General features: G+C 48.0%; 2 protein-coding genes across 3 annotated transcripts in view; one reads left to right on the top strand and one right to left on the bottom strand.

Annotated features, from left to right (window-relative positions):
• The window catches only part of LOC125101686 (UL16-binding protein 3-like), a 176,166-nt gene that overhangs the window by 24,157 nt on the left and 131,171 nt on the right, over positions 1-20,838 (top strand). The window contains 1 exon segment of the mRNA XM_047732027.1: positions 614-778. Coding sequence (XP_047587983.1) covers positions 614-747 — 134 coding nt within the window. The 3' untranslated portion in view covers positions 748-778.
• On the bottom strand, positions 11,733-16,569 carry LOC125102724 (UL16-binding protein 1-like). Of its 2 annotated transcripts, none has more exons than XM_047734189.1 (5): positions 16,254-16,569; positions 14,902-15,165; positions 14,404-14,679; positions 13,619-13,750; positions 11,733-11,866 (listed from the first exon to the last, which is right to left on the bottom strand). In XM_047734189.1, exons 1-4 carry the CDS (start codon positions 16,390-16,392, stop codon positions 13,626-13,628), a joined length of 804 nt encoding a protein of 267 aa, XP_047590145.1. In that variant the 5' UTR covers positions 16,393-16,569; the 3' UTR covers positions 11,733-11,866; positions 13,619-13,625. The 2 variants fall into 2 exon arrangements, 1 of the variants encoding a protein (XP_047590145.1); XR_007128179.1 differs by having other exon boundaries at positions 11,819-11,866; positions 13,572-13,750.

The raw sequence follows: 20,838 nt of genomic DNA, 5'->3' as shown, positions 1-20,838 counted from the left end.
GTGTGTGTGTGTGTGTATGCATGTCTGAGGGAGAGAGAGAAATTCATCCATCCATGGCAAATTCTTTCTGGAATTTTAATGGCCACGGGAATGTTCTAGAATCCTTCCTTTCCCTTCCCACCTCCCGGATTTTTTCATCACTGCACACACCTTGTGCTCAGGTATTTCTTGGATTTCTTGCTGCCCCAATCAGGGGATCATCAGTCTGTTTCCAAAGATGGTGTTCTTACTGACCTCCGTTTCTGAGAATAATTGTTATTTCCATGTCAACTGGTGTATTGATGGGAATCCTTCCTTCAGTGCCACCTGAACCGTCAGCTCCTGAGAGGTAGTCGCTGTCACCATCTTTACCCTGCATCACCTCCTGTCTGTCACAGCAGGAGCGACTGCTTATATTGCAAACCCTGCTTCCCCTTTTGGCCTGAGGAGCCCCTGAGGGACAGGGCGCATCCCCTCCTCACTTCCCAACATCAGGACTGGTCACAGCAGCTGCCACAAGAACAGTGACAGACACCGTCTGCCTGGGAGGATGGACCTGGGCCAGCAGGAGCTGAGGAAGCCTCCCCCCGTTTGGGGTCCCAAGTGGGGCTCTGATTCTTGGGGTTTCATTCAGCGCCACCAGCAACGCAGCCAGATGTGGCCCAGACCAGGAACATCTGCATGGTCATTGTGAGCCTCGACGTTGTCGTTATCGTCATCGTTGTCGTCCTCATTGTCATCATAATTTGCATAATCATCAAAAATTGACACTCTGTGTGGAACTTCTTTAGAAGGACAGGTAGTGAGAGCAGTTTGAGAGGGAAGGGAGGGGCAGATGGCCTGGTGTGAGCACAGGGAATGGTAAATCCCAGCCTCACCCCTGCCCACTGCCTGAACCTTCTCACAGGGCAGTGGGAACAGATGAGTGAGATCTTATATCACGTGTTGGCAACAGCCTGGACAAACTCAGCACTGAGCTCTGATATGGCCTCACTCACTGTGAAGGCCTCTGGGAAAGGCGAGGGTCCCACACCTTGACTTAAGGCATGTTGGTGCTAAACGGATTGAGGGAAGTCAGTCCTGGCTCTGACCGGGTTCTCCATTGGAGAGAAAGGGTCAATTTGGGCCCAGGGTGGGTGGTGTGGGGACAGCGGGACACACAGCATGGGCCGTACTCCCCTTTGAGTAAGAGCAGCATGGCAGCTCCATGGGACATCTAAAGGAGAAGGGGACTCCATCTGGGCAGTTATAAGGAGAGGGGCCAGGGTCTCATCCCAGGTAGAGGGAGTGGGAAGGTCTCTGCAGACCAACTCAAAGGGCTGGACAGTAGTGCTGTTTTCCCCAGTCGTGGCTTGGGTCTTCACATGTAAGGCAGCAAATGCCCAGTAGAGACCATGCATGATGGGACTAGAAGGAGGCCAGTTCTCTGTGCAACAGTGGGAAGCCTGGCTGAGGCTGGTGCCATTCCTGGTTCAAGGCTACCAAGAAGCCCTTTATCATAGGGACCAGCGCAGCGACTCTGCCTCTGGGCCAGCTGCCTTTGGATGACCTGCTGTTCATCATTAGACCAACAGAACTTCCAAGTTTACAAATCCAGAACCTCCGCCCGACCACCTGTTGCAGGACAGGGAACCTCCCATGTCCCTTCTTGATTTCGTGCCTCTCCTGTTCAGCACTTTCCACTGGCACATTCTATGCTGTTTTCTCTCAGTGCTAAGTGATGGAATTCCTGCACTGAAATGTTTAAATGCTGGACTGAAGAATCTCAACAAAAACTTTTTCTGTGTTGTCCTCTGGTAGAGCAATATCGGATCCTTCTGTCCTTGAGAGGACCATGTCCTTGCAGACAGTATCGCCAAAAAGATACTGTTTGAAGCTCTAGAACTTCAGAGACATTTTCTGTGTCCTCACTGACTTTAAATCTTTTCTAACAACTTTATTAAGTGTCTTTTACTTTCCTTAAAATCAACCCATTAACCTCATTGACTTCTAAATGGGATATTTTATTTTTTTATTATTATTTTTTAAAGATTTTATTTATTTATTTGACAGAGAGAGATCACAAGTAGACAGAGAGGCAGGCAGAGAGAGAGAGAGAGAGGGAAGCAGGCTCCCCGCTGAGCAGAGAGCCCGATGCGGGCCTCGATCCCAGGACCCTGAGATCATGACCTGAGCTGAAGGCAGAGGCTTAACCCACTGAGCCACCCAGGCGCCCGTAAATGGGATATTTTATAAGTGATTATTTTCCCGGGCCTGGGTGGCTAAGTTCCTGGGGCATCTGCTTTCAGCTCAGGACTTGATCTTCAGGTCCTGGGGGGAGTCCTGCATCTGGCTGCCTGCTCAGCAGGGCGTTTGTTTCCCCCTCTGCCCTTCTGCTGCTCTTGCTCAGGCACGCTTTCTCTCTCTCTCTCAAAAATGAGTAAATAAAAAAAAAATCTTTAGGAAATATCTATAATGTGATTATTGTCTTCAGCAATTTATTTCCATCTACATATATTGAAAGAAGCATATCTCTTATAAAAGACTAATTCATCTGGAATTTTTTTTTTTATTTTATAAACATATATTTTTATCCCCAGGGTACAGGTCTGCGAATCGCCAGGTTTACACACTTCACAGCACTCACCATAGCACATACCCTCCCCAATATCCATAACCCCAACGCCCCTCTCTCAGCCCCCTCCCCCCATCAACCCTCAGTTTGTTTTGTGAGATTAAGAGTCACTTATGGTTTCTCTCCCTCCCAATCCCATCTTGTTTCATTTATTCTTCTCCTACCCCCTCAACCCCCCATGTTGCATCTCCTCTCCCTCATATCAGGGAGATCATATGATAGTTGTCTTTCTCCAATTGACTTATTTCGCTAAGCATGATACCCTCTAGTTCCATCCACGTCGTCGCAAATGGCAAGATTTCATTTCTTTTGATGGCTGCATAGTATTCCATTGTGTATATATAGCACATCTTCTTTATCCATTCGTCTGTTGATGGACATCTAGGTTCTTTCCATAGTTTGGCTATTGTAGACATTGCTGCTATAAACATTCGGGTGCACGTGCCCCTTCGGATCACCACGTTTGTATCTTTAGGGTAAATACCCAGCAGTGCAATTGCTGGGTCATAGGGTAGTTCTATTTTCAACATTTTGAGGAACCTCCATGCTGTTTTCCAGAGTGGTTGCACCAGCTTGCATTCCCACCAACAGTGTAGGAGGGTTCCCCTTTCTCCGCATCCTCGCCAGTATCTGTCATTTCCTGACTTGTTAATTTTAGCCATTCTGACTGGTGTGAGGTGATATCTCATTGTGGTTTTGATTTGAATTTCCCTGATGCCGAGTGATATGGAGCACTTTTTCATGTGTCTGCTGGCCATCTGGATGTCTTCTTTGCAGAAACATATGATCCTCTCCATAGATGCTGAAAAAGCATTTGACAAAGTACAGCATCCCTTCCTGATCAAAACTCTTCAAAGTGTAGGGATAGAGGGCACATACCTCAATATTATCAAAGCCATCTGTGAAAAAACCACCGCAAATATTCTAAATGGAGAAAAACTGAAAGCTTTTCCGCTAAGGTCAGGAACACGGCAGGGATGTCCGTTATCACCACTGCTATTCAACGTAGTACTAGAAGTCCTAGCCTCAGCAATCAGACAACAAAAGGAAATTAAAGGCATCCAAATTGGCAAAGAAGAAGTCAAACTATCACTCTTCGCAGATGATATGATACTATATGTGGAAAACCCAAAAGACTCCACTCCAAAACTGCTTGAACTTGTACAAGAATTCAGTAAAGTGTCAGATATAAAATCAATGCACAGAAATCAGTTGCATTTCTCTACACCAACAACAAGACAGAAGAAATAGAAATTAAGGAGTCCATCCCATTTACAATTGCACCCAAAACTATAAGATACCTAGGAATAAACCTAACCAAAGAGACTAAGAATCTATACACAGAAAACTATAAAGTACTCATGAAAGAAATTGAGGAAGACACAAAGAAATGGAAAAATGTTCCATGCTCCTGGATTGGAAGAATAAATATTGTGAAAATGTCTATGCTACCTAAAGCAATCTACACATTTAATGCAATTCCTATCAAAGTACCATCCATTTTTTTCAAAGAAATGGAACAAATAATCCTAAAATTTATATGGAACCAGAAAAGACCTCGAATAGCCAAAGGAATATTGAAAAAGAAAGCCAAAGTTGGTGGCATCACAATTCCGGACTTCAAGCTCTATTACAAAGCTGTCATCATCAAGACAGCATGGTACTGGCACAAAAACAGACACATAGATCAATGGAACAGAATAGAGAGCCCAGAAATAGACCTTCAACTCTATGGTCAACTCATCTTCGACAAAGCAGGAAAGAATGTCCAATGGAAAAAAGACAGCCTCTTCAATAAATGGTGTTGGGAAAATTGGACAGCCACATGCAGAAAAATGAAATTGGATCATTTCCTTACACCACACACGAATATAGACTCAAAATGGATGAAGGATCTCAATGTGAGAAAGGAATCCATCAAAATCCACGAGGAGAACACAGGCAGCAACCTCTTCAACCTCAGCCGCAGCAACATCTTCCTAGGAACATCACCAAAGGCAAGGGAAGCAAGGGCAAAAATGAACTTTTGGGATTTTATCAAGATCAAAAGCTTTTGCACAGCAAAGGAAACAGTGAACAAAACCAAAAGACAACTGACAGAATGGGAGAAGATATTTGCAAATGACATATCAGATAAAGGGCTAGTGTCCAAAATCTATAAAGAACTTAGCAAACTCAACACCCAAAGAACAAATAATCCAATCAAGAAATGGGCAGAGGACATGAACAGACATTTCTGCAATGGAATTTGTTTTATATCCCGTAAGAACTCAGGGAATTTTTTTTCTTCCTCTACTGTATCAGGTTAAAATAAGTGTGATTCTGCTAGATTTCTTGTGGAGATACAATTTATGGATGGCTTGGAAATCAACTTCCAGGCAGTCATCTGTCAGTCTCAGACATGATCCTGACACTTCGGAGTTTAACAGATATTCTGGGAATGAAGCAGTGCAGAATCTTCCTGATTTCCCTAGGTCCCTTACCTACAGCACTGACTTTCCTATCATCCTCCTTCAGTGCACAGTGAGCCTTCACAGCAGAAACAGATCTGCTTCTAACAGTTGACTTATTTCCTCATGAGCAAAGGATTGGTATCCAGTATATACAAAGAGCTCCTGCAAATAAATAAGTATAAATATGGTTCTCCGGAGATCTGTGCAAATGCTTAAAGCAAGTCACCGACAGTGAATCAGCCTATGAAATCGCTGAACACATCCCAAGTAATCAAGGTAACACGAAGAACAACTGGCTTGCTTTATACGTGCATCAAACTGACCACATTTTAAAGAGCATTATAGGAAGTGGTGGACAGGAAATGGAATAACAAGAATTCTCTTGTGTGTTGGTAGGAGTTTAAATGGAATCACTCTTTTGCCCTATGGTTCACCCTATCCGGATGGTGGTTGGTGTTTTCATCCCACTGCATGGCAATCCCAGTGATAATTCAAGGCTGGAAACACATGGGGACCAAAAAGCAATAGAGATGTAGGATTGTTTACCGCGGTGCTATGTGTCATAGCAAAAAATTAGCCATAGGATATCCAACTGATGTACAATATATACAGTGTGTTAGGAGATTTCTGTTTCTCTCTAAGACTAAATAATCTGAACTACGCTAAAAAAATGACACAGAAATGGGTTAAAACACCAGCTGAACAAAGCTTTCAAGTATATGTTGAGAGCTTCTGGACAACTTACACTCCCAGTGGCCTCCTACATCTGAATCTCTTCACCTACCTTTACAGATGAAACCAACCCACCAGAAAGGCAAATAAAACACTCTAACCCCCATCTTCAGCACATCCAGGAAATGGAAAATGCCCATGTCCATTGATCTCTTTGGCCATATTGGACACTGCTGGAACAACTCAAAGCAGAGCCTGAGGACAAGGAGGCCCTCAGGTACCATGAGACCTACTAGGAGATGATCCTGTGGTGACCCAGGGGAATGTCCCAGTGTGGGGAAACTATATGCTAAAATGTTGGCATCAGACATCACAAAAACTGGGAGGACATCAGTGTGACACCTCTGTCATATGGTTCAGGAAAAAAGGTGTTCGCTACAAGACTCACAATGTCTTAAGAAGTTTAGGCTTGCTTCAAAAATGTGTATGGTTCTGAAAAATGAGGACACAAGAAATACATCAGTTTCAGAATTTGACGTGACAAGTTAAATGTCTCCAAACAGCTCCTGGTCATTTTTAAGTCAGGTCCTCCCTCTTTGTTCCCTTCTCCCTCTCTGTGCTCCAGCCTTGGGCAGCCTCTCCCTCCTGTCCCTCATCAGCATGGTCACCCCAGGCCTTTCGAGAGAGGAGAGCAGCTGAGGACTGGAATTGGGAGGCATGCACCCTTAGTCTCTAGAGACCCTGACCCTCACTTTGGTGTAGGAGATGGCAGTCACCTGAATCCAAGCTCCTTGGAGATTAGATCACCCTCTGAGCCTTCTGTGGACAATGCGTTCCCAATGACTTTCCTGCTTGAATCCTTCATGGCTGCTAAGGGATTTCCCACACAACTTCCCTGGTCCATTTCACCTCCTGAAATCTCTTCCTCTCCAAAACCCTAAGGTTCTCACCATCAGCCTCCAGGCTTTCTGTTCTAGAACCTTCCTCTGTTAGGAAGTTTGGATCACATGGGCCAACAGCCTGCATCCTGTGAAAGCCGGGCACAAATATCACCTGCCATTAAGTCTTCCTCACCCACCTGTTTCAGTCAGACTTCCCCAGAAAATAGAAGCAGTATGACATGCACACAGGCAGAGAGATGATGAGAGATTTACTCATTCATGTGCCTGTGGAAGCCGTCAACTCCACATCCTGAAGCCATCCTGAGACTCAGCGCGGTGCAGATGGAGTCTGAAGGCAGTCTGTGGGAGAGCTCCCCGTTCTTTGCGGGGGGTCATTCTTGTTCTTTTCAGGCCTTCCACTGATTTGACAAGGCCCGGCAGTGTTCTGAAGGACATTCTCCTTTACTTGAAGCTCACCCATTTAAATGTCAATTTTATCCAAAATATTCTCCAAGTGGACAGGCAAAATTAACCATCCCACATCCTTAGGCTAAATTAAGCATCCTCTCTCCCCTTCTGTGGGGCCTCACAAGTGAGTCCAGAGTAAGAATATCACACCCGGTACTCGCTTCAGATCCCTGCCTTCACCCTGTGTCCAGGCCGTCTGCCACCCACCCCCCACTCCACCGCCCTCCCCCGCAACGCAGTGCACCTGTGCTCTATGCCAGGCACACTGGCTTTGTTCCAAGTCTACAAACTTTAGGAACCTGGTGTGGCCAGGACCCCTACTGGTCCTTTGGGGGAAGGTCTCCCATGTTGGGACTGATGAAGCTTTCTCCCAGAGAGAAGCCACACCAAGGAAAAGGAGCTTGGAGTTTGGAGTAGAGTGCAGCCAAAAGCCAGCATCAAGGTTAGCCACCCTCAGGAGGTGTCTCTGCTGCTATGCTAAGGAGTTGGGTGAGGGGGAAACGCGATGGGGTCCACTGGTTCTTCTGTCCCCTCAGAGGCAATGCCACCTCTCCCAGATGCTCCCTAAGAAACAAGAACCCTGTTTCCCAGCGCATCCCAAGGGAACCTCAGATCAGGCTCTCAGCTCCCAGGCTGTCCGCCCTCCTTCTCCACAGGACAGCTGCTATGCCTGCCAGACTCCACACAGCCCACACCGCAGACTTCTGAAACTCCAGTCTTTGAGCTCTGCTGGTTGTTGTCAAAACTCTCATCAACCCATCTCATTTTCCCAGTCCATGGCTTTGGGGAAGTGTTTGCCTTGTGTGGTCCCCTGTGCGCTCCTCTCTCCCTCTGTCTTTCTTTTCATTTCTTTTCTTTTTTTTTTTTTTAAGATTTTATTTATTTGTCAGAGAGAGAGGAGAGCGAGCGAGCACAGGCAGACAGAATAGCAGGCAGATGCAGTCTCCCTCTGTCTTTCTATCGCTTCGCTCCACGACCAGGGCCCCTTCCCCTCTGCAGCACCTGCAGTACCCTTCTCCCCCAAATCACACCTCCGCAACCCCTACCTTCCATGATGACGTGGCCTCTTTTCTCCCCCTCATTGTGTAGTTTGTTCTGTCCATCCTCAGATCACTGTCTTGGGTGTTCAGGATGATTTGATGTTTATCTAGCTGTGTTTGAGGGATGAAGGAAGCCTTGGTCCTCCCACTATTCTACCACCTTAGCTCTCTTCAAAAAAAAAAAATTCTTGTTTAAGCAGTTAGAAGGCAAACTGTTGGGATTCCAGCAGTCAGCACCAACAGAAGACAGTGTTAATGTTATGAAAGAGTGCGGAGGTGGATTATCATGACCAAGAATGAAGGCAATGAAATGTTCCATCTCCTCCACAATCATGGTGATCTGGAGGGTTCTCCCTCCACCCTACCTACGGGTCAAAGCTCCCGTTGGTTAAGGTGAACAGCAGATGTTGGAAAGACCACCCCCCAGGAGGGACAGTGGGTGCAGGAGAGCACATCCCAGGGGCTCCTTGTAGCAACCTCAGCCTCTGAAAGACAGACAGGAGCTTGTTCAAGTGGCTGAGGAAATCCTGGATCAGTCCTACTGCCCTCCCCACCCCACAGTCACTCCCTTTCTCAAAGACCTGTCCTCACTGATGGCCCAGCATCCCCCCCCCACAGCACCCCAACCCCTGGATCCAGAGCCTGAACACACTCTTCCCTCATTAGCACAAGACAGATTCAGCTCCAGGCCCCCTACCAAAAAGTGGGGCTCAAGACTAAAACCAGGGGGGTGTCTGGGTGGCTCAGTCCTTAAGCGTCTGCCTTCTCCTCGGGTCATGATTCCAGGGTCCTGGGATTGAGGCGCACATCTCTTCGGGGTCTCTGCTTAATGAGAAGCCTGCTTCTCCTTCTCCCTCTCCCACTCCCCCTGCTTGTGTTCCCTCTTTTGCTGGGCATCTGTCAAATAAATAAATAAAATCTTAAAATACAAAAAGAGTAAAACTGGGAATGAATCATCTGTTCCCTTTAATTAGATCTTGATCCACCCTTTGGATCAGAAGCCATAAAGGAGGGGCTGGGAGGCCTACCCAAAGAGAGGGACCCGGATCCTGGTTTCTGGATCCCTGGGGAGGCTTTTAGACACAAATCTGTGTTCCCTTGTCTTCAGCCTCTCCTCACCTTGGTAGCTGAACACAAGGTCTGAGTGTGACTGTCCTTGCCCTGCCACACCCTTTCCTGGTCCGGTCAGGAGACAGCATCCCATTCTAACAGCAGCTCAATGTCCCCTCCTGAGGCACTCTGAGGCACCTCTGCTCAAGGCAGGGGCATTTGAGCGGGCTGGGGCTCTGGGCTCTGCAGGAGCCTAGCTGCCAGGTTCTGAGAGCACCAGGGCTGAACCAAGTATCCCAGGGGACCCTGGAGCTCTGGCCTTCGAATCTCATCCTGGAGAGTCTCTCCCATGGGCCCTCTGTCTTACCTGCCACCACCCAAGGAGAGCTGTGTGCTCTGCCTCCTCGAGGGAGAGCTGAGCATGTTGCTGCCTGTGGGTGGTCCTGGGCTTTGCCCCGTCCCAGGAGCCCATGGCTTTTATACCAGTGTTACTGGACCTAGCAACTCAGAGAAACTCAATGACTGTTCCATATTTTTTATTTGAGAGAGAGAAGGAGAGAGAGAACAATGGGGTAGGGGTGATGCGGGGGGTGACGGGGGGTGGGGTGGGGTTGGTTCCTGAGCACTAAGAACGAGGCAGGCAGAGGCCACAAGGGGAGCCTTGTCTCTCAGCATCCTGGGCTCCTCACCTGAGCAGAAGGCAGATACTTACTGGACTGAGCCACCCAGGTGCCCCAATAATGGCTTCCAGTAAAAAAAATCAGATTTTCTCATGCCAGTCAGTAAACAAGATACCGTATTTATTAAGCCACTAATGGACCTGAATTATGTAAATGTGAGAGGAATTGGCTTCCAATTTTAGGCTAAATTTGGTAAGTAAAAGTTTAATGAAAATTTTAAGCAACGTGACATTAAAGATTTGTCGTAATAAAAGATGGTGCGTTTTAGGAAATTGTTCTGGCGCGACTTAGTTAATCTTGGAATTATATGAAAGAACAAAAAGTTGCCTCTTGAATGTTCTGGGTAAGATTCAGTTTCCAATCAGTGGCTTTTTTCCCCCTTTCATATGCTCAGGTTATATAATATAATATTTTAAGTTGGCTGGATAGAATTTGAATTTTTAATATATTAAACTAATAGATACTTGTGTTTCAAAAAAAGATAAAGAACAAATACACAGTTCCGTAATATTAGCTATTGTGACTCTGCTGCACATCAATCCCCAGACTTTATGAGTCTCATACCTGCAAGTTTGTACCTTTTACCACCTTTTTCCATTCCCATTGTCCTTCCAAGTAGAGTTTTCTTGATTATTTGTGAGAGTTTCAATCTTTTCATAGGCTTATTTGCCATGTACTGCAGCTTTGGAGAACCAGACTTGTTCCAATGTGTTTGCAGGAGCCCCTTATATATTCTGGATACTGATCCTTTGTCCATGATGAAACAATTTTTTTATTATTACTATTTTGTATTGTTATGTTAGTCACCGTGTAGCACATCATTAGTGTTCCATGATTCACTGTATGCATTTATCACCCAGTGCTCCACACGATACGTGCCCTCCTTAATACCCACCACCAGGCTCACCCATCCCTCCCACCCTCCCCCTCTAAAACTCTCAGTTTGTCAGAGTCCACAGTCTCCCGTGGTTCATCTCCCCCTCCGATTACCGCCTCCCTTCATTTTTCCCTTCCTTCTCCTAATGTTCTCCAAAGTATTCCTTATGCTCCACAAGTAAGTGAAACCATATGATAATTGACTCTCTCTGCATGACTTGTTTCACTCAGCATAATCTCCTCCAGTCTTGTCCATGTTGATGCAAAAGTTGGGCACTCATCCTTTCTGACCGCTGAGTAATACTCCATTATGTATATGGACCACATCTTCTTTATCCATTCATCTGTTGAAGGGCATCTCAACTTTTAGAAGCAGATCTGTTTCCTTCTTAAAGACTCACTGTGCCTTGAAGGAGGTGAGTCGGAGGGGAGGAATCAAAGGAGAGTCACTACTGGAGATGTCTGGTCTGGGGAAATCCTAATCGCATTGCTTGATTTCCAGAATTTTCTCTGCATCCGGAATGTCAGGATCATGTCTGACACTGACAGATGACTACTTGAGAGGTGGTTTCAGAGAGACTGAATGCCATTTCTACCCACTGCGTCATAATGTAAACTTCTGAAATAATGTAACCTTTATTTAATATTTTACTTAAATACCTATTCAAAGGATAAATTACTAAAGGAAACTATCATCAATACAATCTTGTCCTAGTCAATAGATCTGAGTGGCAGAAGAAAGAAGCCCTGAGATTCTCCACTTTCACACACTATTCTTTCAGCAATGAGTAGCTCATGATATTGACGAGTGTCTGATTTCCAACACCGAAGGAGAACTTGGGAAATATTCTCCTTGTTCAGAAGTCTCGTCCAGGCAGTTAGAAGGCCAAGTACAGGAATCACAACAGTTAGCACCAGAACATCCGTGTTAAGAAAAAGTGCAGAGGTGGGTCATCATGACCGAGAATGAAGGCAGGGAAATACTTCATCTCCACCATAATCACGATCTCCTGGAGGACTGGAGGATTCTGCCTTCGCCATAGGGATCGAAGGTCCCATCGGTGGACATGGACAGCAGGTAGAAGCCACTCATCAGAAGGGAGAGCGGGTGCAGGAGAGCAGATCCTCAGGCCTTCCTTAGCAACTTCAGCCTCTAAAAGAGAAACAGGAGCTTGTTCCAGTGGCTGAGAAAATCTTGGGTCAGTCTTCTTGGGCTTCTCCCTCCCGAGTTACTGCCTGGCTCAAAGCCCAGCTCATACCGAGGGTCAAGTATCACCCTACACTACCCCCACCCCTAACCTGGGACACCCAACCCCTGGGTCCAGCAGCCTGACCAAACCCTTCCCTCATTACCACAAAACAGTCAGATCCAGGCCCTACTACTCAACACCTAGGCTCAAGACTAAAGCCACCAATGATTCCTCTGTTCCCATGACATAGATCCTGGCCCCCCTCTGGCCAGGTGAGAAGGCCTAAGAGCGTGGCTGGGAGCCCTCCCCAGAAAGGGACCTGGATCCTGGTTCCTGTAGCCTTGGGGAAGATTATAGGCAAAGAACCATCTTCCTTTGTCTTCAGCCTCTCCTCCCCTTGGTAGCTGAACACAAGGTCTGAGCGTGACTGTCCTTGCCCTGCCACACCCTTTCCTTTTCCGGTCAGGTGACAGCATCCCCTTCTAACAGCAGCTCAGTGCCCCCTCCTGAGGCACTCTGAGGCACCTCTGCTCAAGGCGGGAGCAGTTCAGCTGGCTGGGTCTCTGGGCTCTGCAGGAGGCTAGCTGCCAGGTTCTGAGCACACCAGGGCTGAGCCAGGTATCCCAGGGGACCCTGGAGCTCTGGCCTTCGAATCTCATCCTGGAGAGCCTCTCCCATGGGCCCTCTGGTTAGCTGCCACCACCCAAGCCGAGTAGCATGGGAGCAGAGCCCTGCAAGCCAGCCTTTGGTTGGGTGGGCAACGGCCTTCCCACCCCTCTTCTTTGGTTCAGACACGGGCCCCTCTCCTGGACGCAGCATGGAGAGGTCCCCCATCCCTAGGACACAGCACATGCAGCCACCTGCTGCTCTCCCCCAAGCCAGAGGGTTGCCCATGTCCGGTGCTCCTACTGTCGGCACACCAGCCTTCACTCGGGCCCCTCCCAGGTGAAAAGTTGGTCTCAGCCAGGCCTGATTTTGCTCAATCCCTTTAGCAAAAACAGGATGCAAACTTTGGGGTCAGGGGCAGGGGAGCCCTGTGCTTTCGCACCAGCCTTAACGAGGCACTAGCAGAGCTCAAGGATAAGTTTGCCCAGGTAACAGCTATCAAGCATGTGAGAACTTGGTCCTGGCTCCTTTTATGGGTCAACTTGATGGGCCAAGGGACACCCCCCAAGAGCTGGGAAAACATTCTTTCTGGGTCTGTCTAGAGAGTGTTTCTGGAAGACATGAGCATTTGAATCAGTAGACTGAGTAAAGGAGACTGTCCTCATCAAATCCACGAGGGCCTGAATGGAACAAACGGCGGAGGAAAGGTGACTTTGCTCTCAGTTTGGCTGGGCCATCCTTCTCCTGCCCTCAGCATTGGTCATTAGCACTCCTGGTGTTTGGTTCTTTGGACCAGGACCTAGACTTACACCACAGATGCCCTGATTCTCGGGCCTTCGGGTTTGCGCTGGAAACCCCACCACCGGCTTCCCTGGTTCTTCAGCTCTAGTCGTGAGCCAATCCCTTATAATAATTATCTGCCTCAACCTCTACATCAACAGCTCCCGATGAGTCTCTTTCTTGGGAGAAGCTAATACAGTCCAACGCATCTGGTCTCATGTTCACGTGAGAAGGTTCAGGTGATAGGACAAGGGCTGGCCATTCACCTTTCTCTGCGCTCACCTCGGGCCATCTGCCTCTCACTTCTGACTCAGTTATGCCCACAGTACCTGTTACTCAAAGGACTATGCCTTGGACAACAAGGAGGACTAAGTGCGTGAGGACCACAAGGAGGACGGAAGTGATCGGTCTGACGGCTGCGCTTTTGACCAGAGGTCCATGCAGGGTTGTGGCCGGTGCTCCTGAAATAGAAACACAGTAGTGAGAGCCCTGATTAGGGGCCCCAAACTGGGGGCATGAGTCTTTAGCTGCTGCTGCCCCCACGTAATCCTACAGCCCAGATGTCCTCCTTCTGCCCTGTTTGTGGCAGCCGCTGTGACTCATCCTGGGGATGGGGGGGGGACGGTTCATGCAGATCATATAGCTAATGGGGGAAGCAAGGCTTTCCGTATAGACTCCTGCTGTGACAGAAGAGGAGGGGACACGTATGGATGGTGACAGAGACATCTTATCAGGAGCTGACATTTCACCTGGCACTGAAGGATTTTGAGAAAGAGACCAGGGGAAACAAAAAACAACAATGAGACTCAGAAAAGGGAACAGTAAGAAGTAAATCTCTGGAAACAGAATGAGGCTTTCAGGTTGGGGCCAGCAAGAAATCCACAGAGAGAGAACCAAAGGTATGTGCAGTAGGGAGAGATGCCAGTAGGTGAGCAGGGAAAGGAAGGATACTAGAACATACTAGTGGCCCTTGTACTCCTAAGAACAATTCATCATGTATGCATCATTACACACACACACACACACACACACACACACACACACACACACACAGTATGGTGGGGTTGGCCAATCTCTTCAAGAGGACCAGCACTCCATCCAGTCTTCTAGTTACCTGTGGTCTCCTGCGTCTCATGGCTGTGCTCCCGCAGTTTCTGGAGCCATCTCTTACAGTCTCCATTTGCGATCTTCACGAGGAGCTCGGTCAGCTCTCTGTCACTGTCCAACATGTCCTTAACCTGTTGGCCTCCAGGAGGAAACTGTATCCACTTTCTTTTCTCCGGGTCAAAGAGGCAGGTTAACTGCTCATTGAAGACAAACCTCCAGGATCCTCTGGTGTGTCCGTCGGCCCCACGCTCACACATGAGCCAGCCCTGCAGGGTGACAGAACCTGCCCCCGCCCCCAGCAGGGGAAACAGGTCAGCCTCTGGACCTGACCAATCCTTTGCCCCACCCACTGCACACGCCTCAGCTCCCCTTAGGCCCTGCGAGTCCTGCTCTGGCCTCCTTGTCTGCCCTGGCTGCTGGGACCCACTTGGAAGTTTTACAGGAACACCATAGCTCCCCAGCCCTGCCAAAGTGTTCTCCTTCTGCCCTGGGCCTTCGGACTTACTGCTCTCAGTGAAATTCTCTGCTTTGATGTCCAGCAGTTTCTTTCTGAGCTCTTCCCCCAGGTCTTCCAGAGTTTCCATCTGTGTGTTCCAAAATGCTGTGTCCTTCAGCTTCATCCCCCAAGGACCAAAGGGTCTGACCCGCCTGCTCCCACAGGCATAATGAAGAAACTCGTTTCCATTGACCTGGCCTTGAATCTCACACCACGGTTGTCCGGGCCTGGCCTGAGGTGTGATGGAGAAATTGTAGGAAAGCAAGAGAGCGTCTGGGAAGGAAAAACACAGGTGGAGGTTGGTGCTGGAAGAAAAAGAGCTGCGGGCACCCCGCTGCCATCCAGGTGACAGTAATAGAATGTGTGCAAGACAGAGCAAGGACTGTTCCTGCACAGGGGCTCACCCTAGTGTAGAGGCTGGCGTCCTTCCCCTTTTGGGATAGGATCAGGATACCTCTGCCTGGCAGGAAGCCACAAATCCCCAGATGGGAACCCACACCTACCAGGCCAAAGGCTGCATCAGTCACTCTACCCAGTGCACGCACAGGCCAGCCTGGCCATAGCAGAGGAGGCCTGCATGTCACAGGACTGTCAGGACACAGGCCAGTGTCCTGTGGAAGATGAGAGGCAGGGCGGGGGCTGCTCCTGAGGAGCTGGGGCAGGGTAGGGACAGTGAGGATAGAATCCAAAGTCAGAGAAGGGAGAGTTCAAGATCATGGGTCACAGGATTCCACAGGGCCCAGAAGATGGCCCTAATGAGCTCTAAGGATGAGTCCAGGTAAAGTGAAGAAAGGCCTGTCCCCTGTTGCACTGACTAGATTATCAAGAATTTTCTGAGCAGAGACTAGAGGAAGGGATCACAAGGCTCAGAGAAATGCATAAGTCAGAATGATATAAAATAGAAGCAAAACAAACGAAAAACGCCCCAAACAGAAAAACCCTAAAAGGTCCACAAAGTATATCCAGGGGGAGCTCTGGAGGGGCGGGGGTGGTGACTCCTGGAGAAGTTGCTTCAGTGCCAGAGTCGCGGGGGTGTGCGGGGTCCCGGCCCTGCGCGATCGCCCTGTCCTGAACGCAGCCCGGGGCTCCAGGGCTGGGCTCCCGCTCCCCGAGGGGGCAGGCGGGGGCGGGGGCGACAGCGGACTCCCCGCGGCGGCCTGTCCCCCCCCTCCCCCGCTCCAGCACCCAGAGCCGGGCAGTCCGTGGTCGCCCAGGTTCCTCTTTTCCACAGGGCGGCAAAGTCCCGGCGGCGGACTCCGGGGAGCGGGCAAGGAGCCCGCGGGCGGCCGCGACTTGGCGGGGGTGGGGTGGGGGGTGGCGGCCCACGCCGGCGACAAGCTTCCCAAGTTCCCGGGACTCACCTGTCTCCGCTCCGCCGCGCGGCGCGCCCACGACCCACCCGGCCGGCGCCGCCGCGATCCCGCGCAGCAGCCGCAGGAGAAACGGCAGCAACAGGGGCCGCGAGCGCCCCGTGAGCGTGGTGGCGGCCGTGGGCTCCATCGCGACCCCGAGCCGGGGCAGTTCCCGGGGAGGCGCGGAGCGGCGTCCGAAGCAACCGGCGGCCGCGAAGCAGAACGGGCGCCTGTCTCCCGCCGAGAGGGACTGGACCTCTGTCCCGGAGAAGCCGCTCGGCGTCGCCCACCTTCCCTCCTTCCACGGGCGGCGGAGGCGAGAGAGCCCCGCGGCCGGCGCCGGGAGAGGCAGAGGAAGCGGCCGAGATCTAGCCCCAGCGGAGCCGCCGGCTGAGCTGAGGCGCAGAGCGGAGGCGCTGAGCAACGCTGCGGGGGAGGCGGCGACCGACTGAACCGCGCCGGGGCCACGCAGCCGCCTGGGTTGTCATCTCCGAGTGGGCGGGGCGCCGACGGGCGGGGCTCGGACCTGCCCGCCCAGCAAGGAAGATTTTCTGCCCTTGAAAACCACTAGACAGAGACACCTGCGCCTATGGGTGTGACAAGTTAACTGGATTCTTTTGGGCACTTGGTGAATTTTACCGCCATCTTTTGTAAGAATCAAGTTTGCTGAGATATAATTTATAGGCAGTTCTCCCTTCTTTTTGAAGGCACGTAGCTTCAAGTCCCCTTTCTCTGCAAGTGTAGGAGAATCATATGGACCTGTGGCCAACTTTCAACGCACCTTCTCAGGCTCTGGAAGTAGAAGCAGAGGAATGCTATTCCTCCAGCTATGGAACCACTTAGCAACCCGTAGATTCTACAGAGAATCCTATTTCCGAGCAGGGCTACCTTCAGGTTTGCAGAGGAGGAAAAAAAAAGGAGTGATTTTTTTTTTTTCAGTGACCACACTTTAGCTCTGAGACAAAGTGAATGTTGGAGCGAGAGTACATCACTTTCATTCACGATCATCTCCCTATCCTATAAACTGCATAAAATCAGCCACATAATGCTAGACTTATGGTAAGTATGATAGATAATAAAGTATCCCATCCTCTTCAGTCACTGGAAACACTCATGTTAGTTCTGGGCTTTGAGAACTAAATAGCCACATTGTAAACAACAGCACCTGGAGGAACCTAAGGCAGCTGACTGAATCAGGTATGACCAGATATGTGTAGGGCTCTAACAGAAGCTGGATGAACTGTTCTAGCCTGCATTTATTTATTTATTTATTTATTCATGGAACATAGATTTATCTACTTTTCGTTTCCTTTTACAAAGGAACTCAAAATATGTGGGTCTGTTGGTAAGCATGTCCTGTGTCAAACTGGAAAATGTACTATGAGAAGTCATGTGTTTCTAAAAATTGTGAACAGAATTTAAAATCTGCCAATCAGCTAGGAATGCTAGGATAAGAGTGAACTACCGTGTACTTCTCCATTTCCACAAGAAATTTAGGTTTTTAAGGGTTAGCAATTCTAGTATAGAAGTTTAATGAATAATTTTAAATAGTTTAAAAGACATTTAAAGAATATACCTACACTGTGTGAATTGTAGTGATACTTTGCCTGTTGAGGAGAAATCACTAATATTGTTTTCTTTTTCCTATTTTTTTTAAATTTAAACTCAATTAAATGACATATAATGTATTCCTAGCTTCCAAGGTAGAGAGGCTAGTGGTTCATGTCTCACATAACACACAGTGCTGACTACACCATGTGGCCTCCTCCCCCACAGTGTCCACCACCTAGTTTGTCCATCCTGCTCCCTCTCTCCCCTCCAGCAGCCCTCAGTTTATTTTCCGTGATTAAGAGTCTCTTCTGGTTTATCTCCCTCTCTGGTTTCGTCTTGTTTTATTTCTCCCTCCCTTCTTCCATGACCCTCGATTTTCTTTCTTAAATTCTACATATGAGTAAGACCATATGATACTTGTCTTCTCTGACTGACTGACTTCGCTTAGCAGAATACCCTCTAGTTCTGTGCTTCTTGTTGTAAATGTCAAGATTCCATTTTTTTTTTTTTTTGATGGCTGAGTATATTATACCACATCTTCGTTATCCATTCACCTGTCAGTGGACATCTGTGCTCTTTCCGCAATTTGGCTATTGTGGACACTGTTGCCATAAACACTGGAGTGCACTTGCCCCGTCGGTTCACTACATTTGTATCTTTGGGGTAAATCCCCAGTAGTGCAATTGCTGGGTCATAGGGTAGCTCTATTTTCAACTTTTTGAGGAATCTCCATAGGGTTTTCTCGAGAGGCAGCACCAGCTTGCATTCCCACCAACAGTGTGAGAGGGTTCCTCTTTCTCCACATTGTCACCAACATCTGTCCTTCCCTGACTTGTTAATTTTAGCCATTCTGACTGGTGTAAGGTGGTATCTCATGGTGGTTTTGATTTGTATTTCCTTGATGCCGAGTGATGTTGAGCATTTTTTCATGTGTCTGTTGGCCATTTGGATGTCTTCTTTGGAGACATGTCTGTTCATGTCTTCTGCTCATTTGTTGATTAGATTGTTTGTTTTTGGGTGTTGAGGTGGTAAGTTCTTTATAGATTTTGGATTCTGGCCCTTTATCTGTCATTTACAATATCTCCTCCCATTCTGTAGTGGTCTTTTGGTTTTGTCGACTGATCCTTTGCTATCCAAAAACTTTTTATGGGGTGCCTGGGTGGCTTAGTTGGTTAAGTGTCTGCCTTCTGCTCAGGTAATAATCCAAGGGCCCTGGGTTCGAGGCCTGCAAGGGGCTCCCTGCTCAACGGGGAATATGTTCTTCCCTCTCTCTCTCTGTCCCTCCTCCCTGCTTGTGCTTTCTCTCTGAAATAAATAAATACAATCTTTAAAACAACAATAACAACAAAACCTAGAGCTTCTTATTTTGATGAAGTCCCAGTAGATCATATTTGCCTTTGATTCCCTTGCCTCTGGAGACATGTCTTATAAGAAGTTGTTGCGGGTGAGCTCATAGAGCTTGCTACCTATGTTCTCCTCTAGGATTTTGATGGATTCCTGCCTCACATTTAGGTCTCTCATCGATTTTGAGGCCGTTTTTGTGTAGGGTGTTCGAAAATGATCCAGTTTGGGGGCACCTGGCTGGCTCAGTGGTTAAGCCTCTGCTTTCTGCTCAGGTCATGGTCTCAGGGTCCTGGGATCGAGCCCTACATCCGGCTCTCTGCTTAATGGGAAGCCTGCTTCTCCCTTTCTCTCTGCCTGCCTCTCTGCCTGCTTGTGATCTCTGTCAAATAAATAAATAAAATCTTAAAAAAAAAAAAGAAAAGAAAGAAAATGGTCCAGTTTCATTCTTCTGCACGTGGCTGGCCAATATTCCCAACACAATTTGTTGAAGAGACTGCCTCCCCTCCCCCTCCCGCCAACAGGACATTCTTTCCTGCTTTGTCAAGGATTAGTTGACCCTAGAGTCGAAGGCCCATTTCTGGGCTCTCTATTCTGTTCCATTGATCTATGTGTCTGTTTTTGTGCCAGTACCATACTGTGTTGAAGATTATAGCTTTGTAATAGAGCCTGAAGTCCAGAATGTGATGCCACCAGCTTTGATTTTCTTTGCCAACATTGCTTTGTCTATTTGGAGTCTTTCCTGGTTCCATACAAATTTCAGGATTACTTATTCCAGCTCTGTGAAAAAGTTGATAGTATTGTCATAGGGACTGCACTGAATGTGTAGATGGCTCTGGGTAGCACAGACACTTAACAATATTTGTTCTTGCAATCTGTGAGCATGGAATGTCTTTCCAACTCTTCGTGTCTTCCTCAATTTCTCTCATGAGTGTTCCGTAGTTTTCTATAGTTCTGTAGTTTGCTTCTTTGGTTAAGTTTATTCCTACATTTCTTAGGATTTTATGTGCAACTATAAACGGGATCACCTTTTTAATTTCTGTTTCTTTTGTCTCATTGTTAGTGTATAGAAATACAACCGATTTCCATGCCTTGATTTTATATCCTGCCAGTTTGCTGAATTCCTGTATGAGTGCTATCAATTTTGGGGTGGAATCTTTTGGGTTTCCCATATAGAGTATCATGTCATCTGTGAAGAGTAAGAGTTTGACTTTTTCTTTGTCGATTCAGATGGCTCTTTATTTCTTTTCGTTGTCAATTGCTGAGGCTACGACTTCTAGGACTATGTTGAACAACAGTGGTCAGAGTGGATATCCCTGCCTTGTTCCTGAGCTTAGGGGAAAATCTCTCAGTTTTTGCACATTGAAAATGATATTCACTGTGGGCTTTCCATATATGGCTTTTATGGTATTGAGGTATATTCCCTCTATCCCTACACTGTGACGAGTTTTCATCAAGAGAATGCTGTACCTTGTGAAATGCTTTTCTGCATCTATTCAGAGGATCGTATGGATCTTGTCCTTTATTTTATGAAGGTAGTGTATCACGTTGCTTGGTGTGTGGAAGTTGAACCACCCCTGTAGCCCAGGAATACCAACCACCTGGTCATGGTGTAAAATCTTTCTAATGTACTGCTGGATCCTATTCACTTGTATCTCAGCTGTCACACTGATGTCTTCCCAGTTTTCGTGATGTCCCCTGA

The sequence above is a fragment of the Lutra lutra genome, chromosome 6 (assembly GCF_902655055.1).
Source record: "Lutra lutra chromosome 6, mLutLut1.2, whole genome shotgun sequence".
Lineage (NCBI taxonomy): Eukaryota > Metazoa > Chordata > Mammalia > Carnivora > Mustelidae > Lutra > Lutra lutra.
This window is presented reverse-complemented; position numbering and strand designations above follow the sequence as displayed.

Bases quoted from the DNA above. Each gene is read 5' to 3' on its own strand.
- LOC125102724 (XM_047734189.1), bottom strand. From the start codon at position 16,392: ATGGAGCCCACGGCCGCCACCACGCTCACGGGGCGCTCGCGGCCCCTG. The intron at 15,166-16,253 runs GTGAGTCCCGGG...TTTCCTTCCCAG, and splicing joins GCGCGGCGGAGCGGAGACAG to ACGCTCTCTTGCTTTCCTAC. The intron at 14,680-14,901 runs GTAAGTCCGAAG...GGGCGGGGGCAG, and splicing joins AGAGAATTTCACTGAGAGCA to GTTCTGTCACCCTGCAGGGC.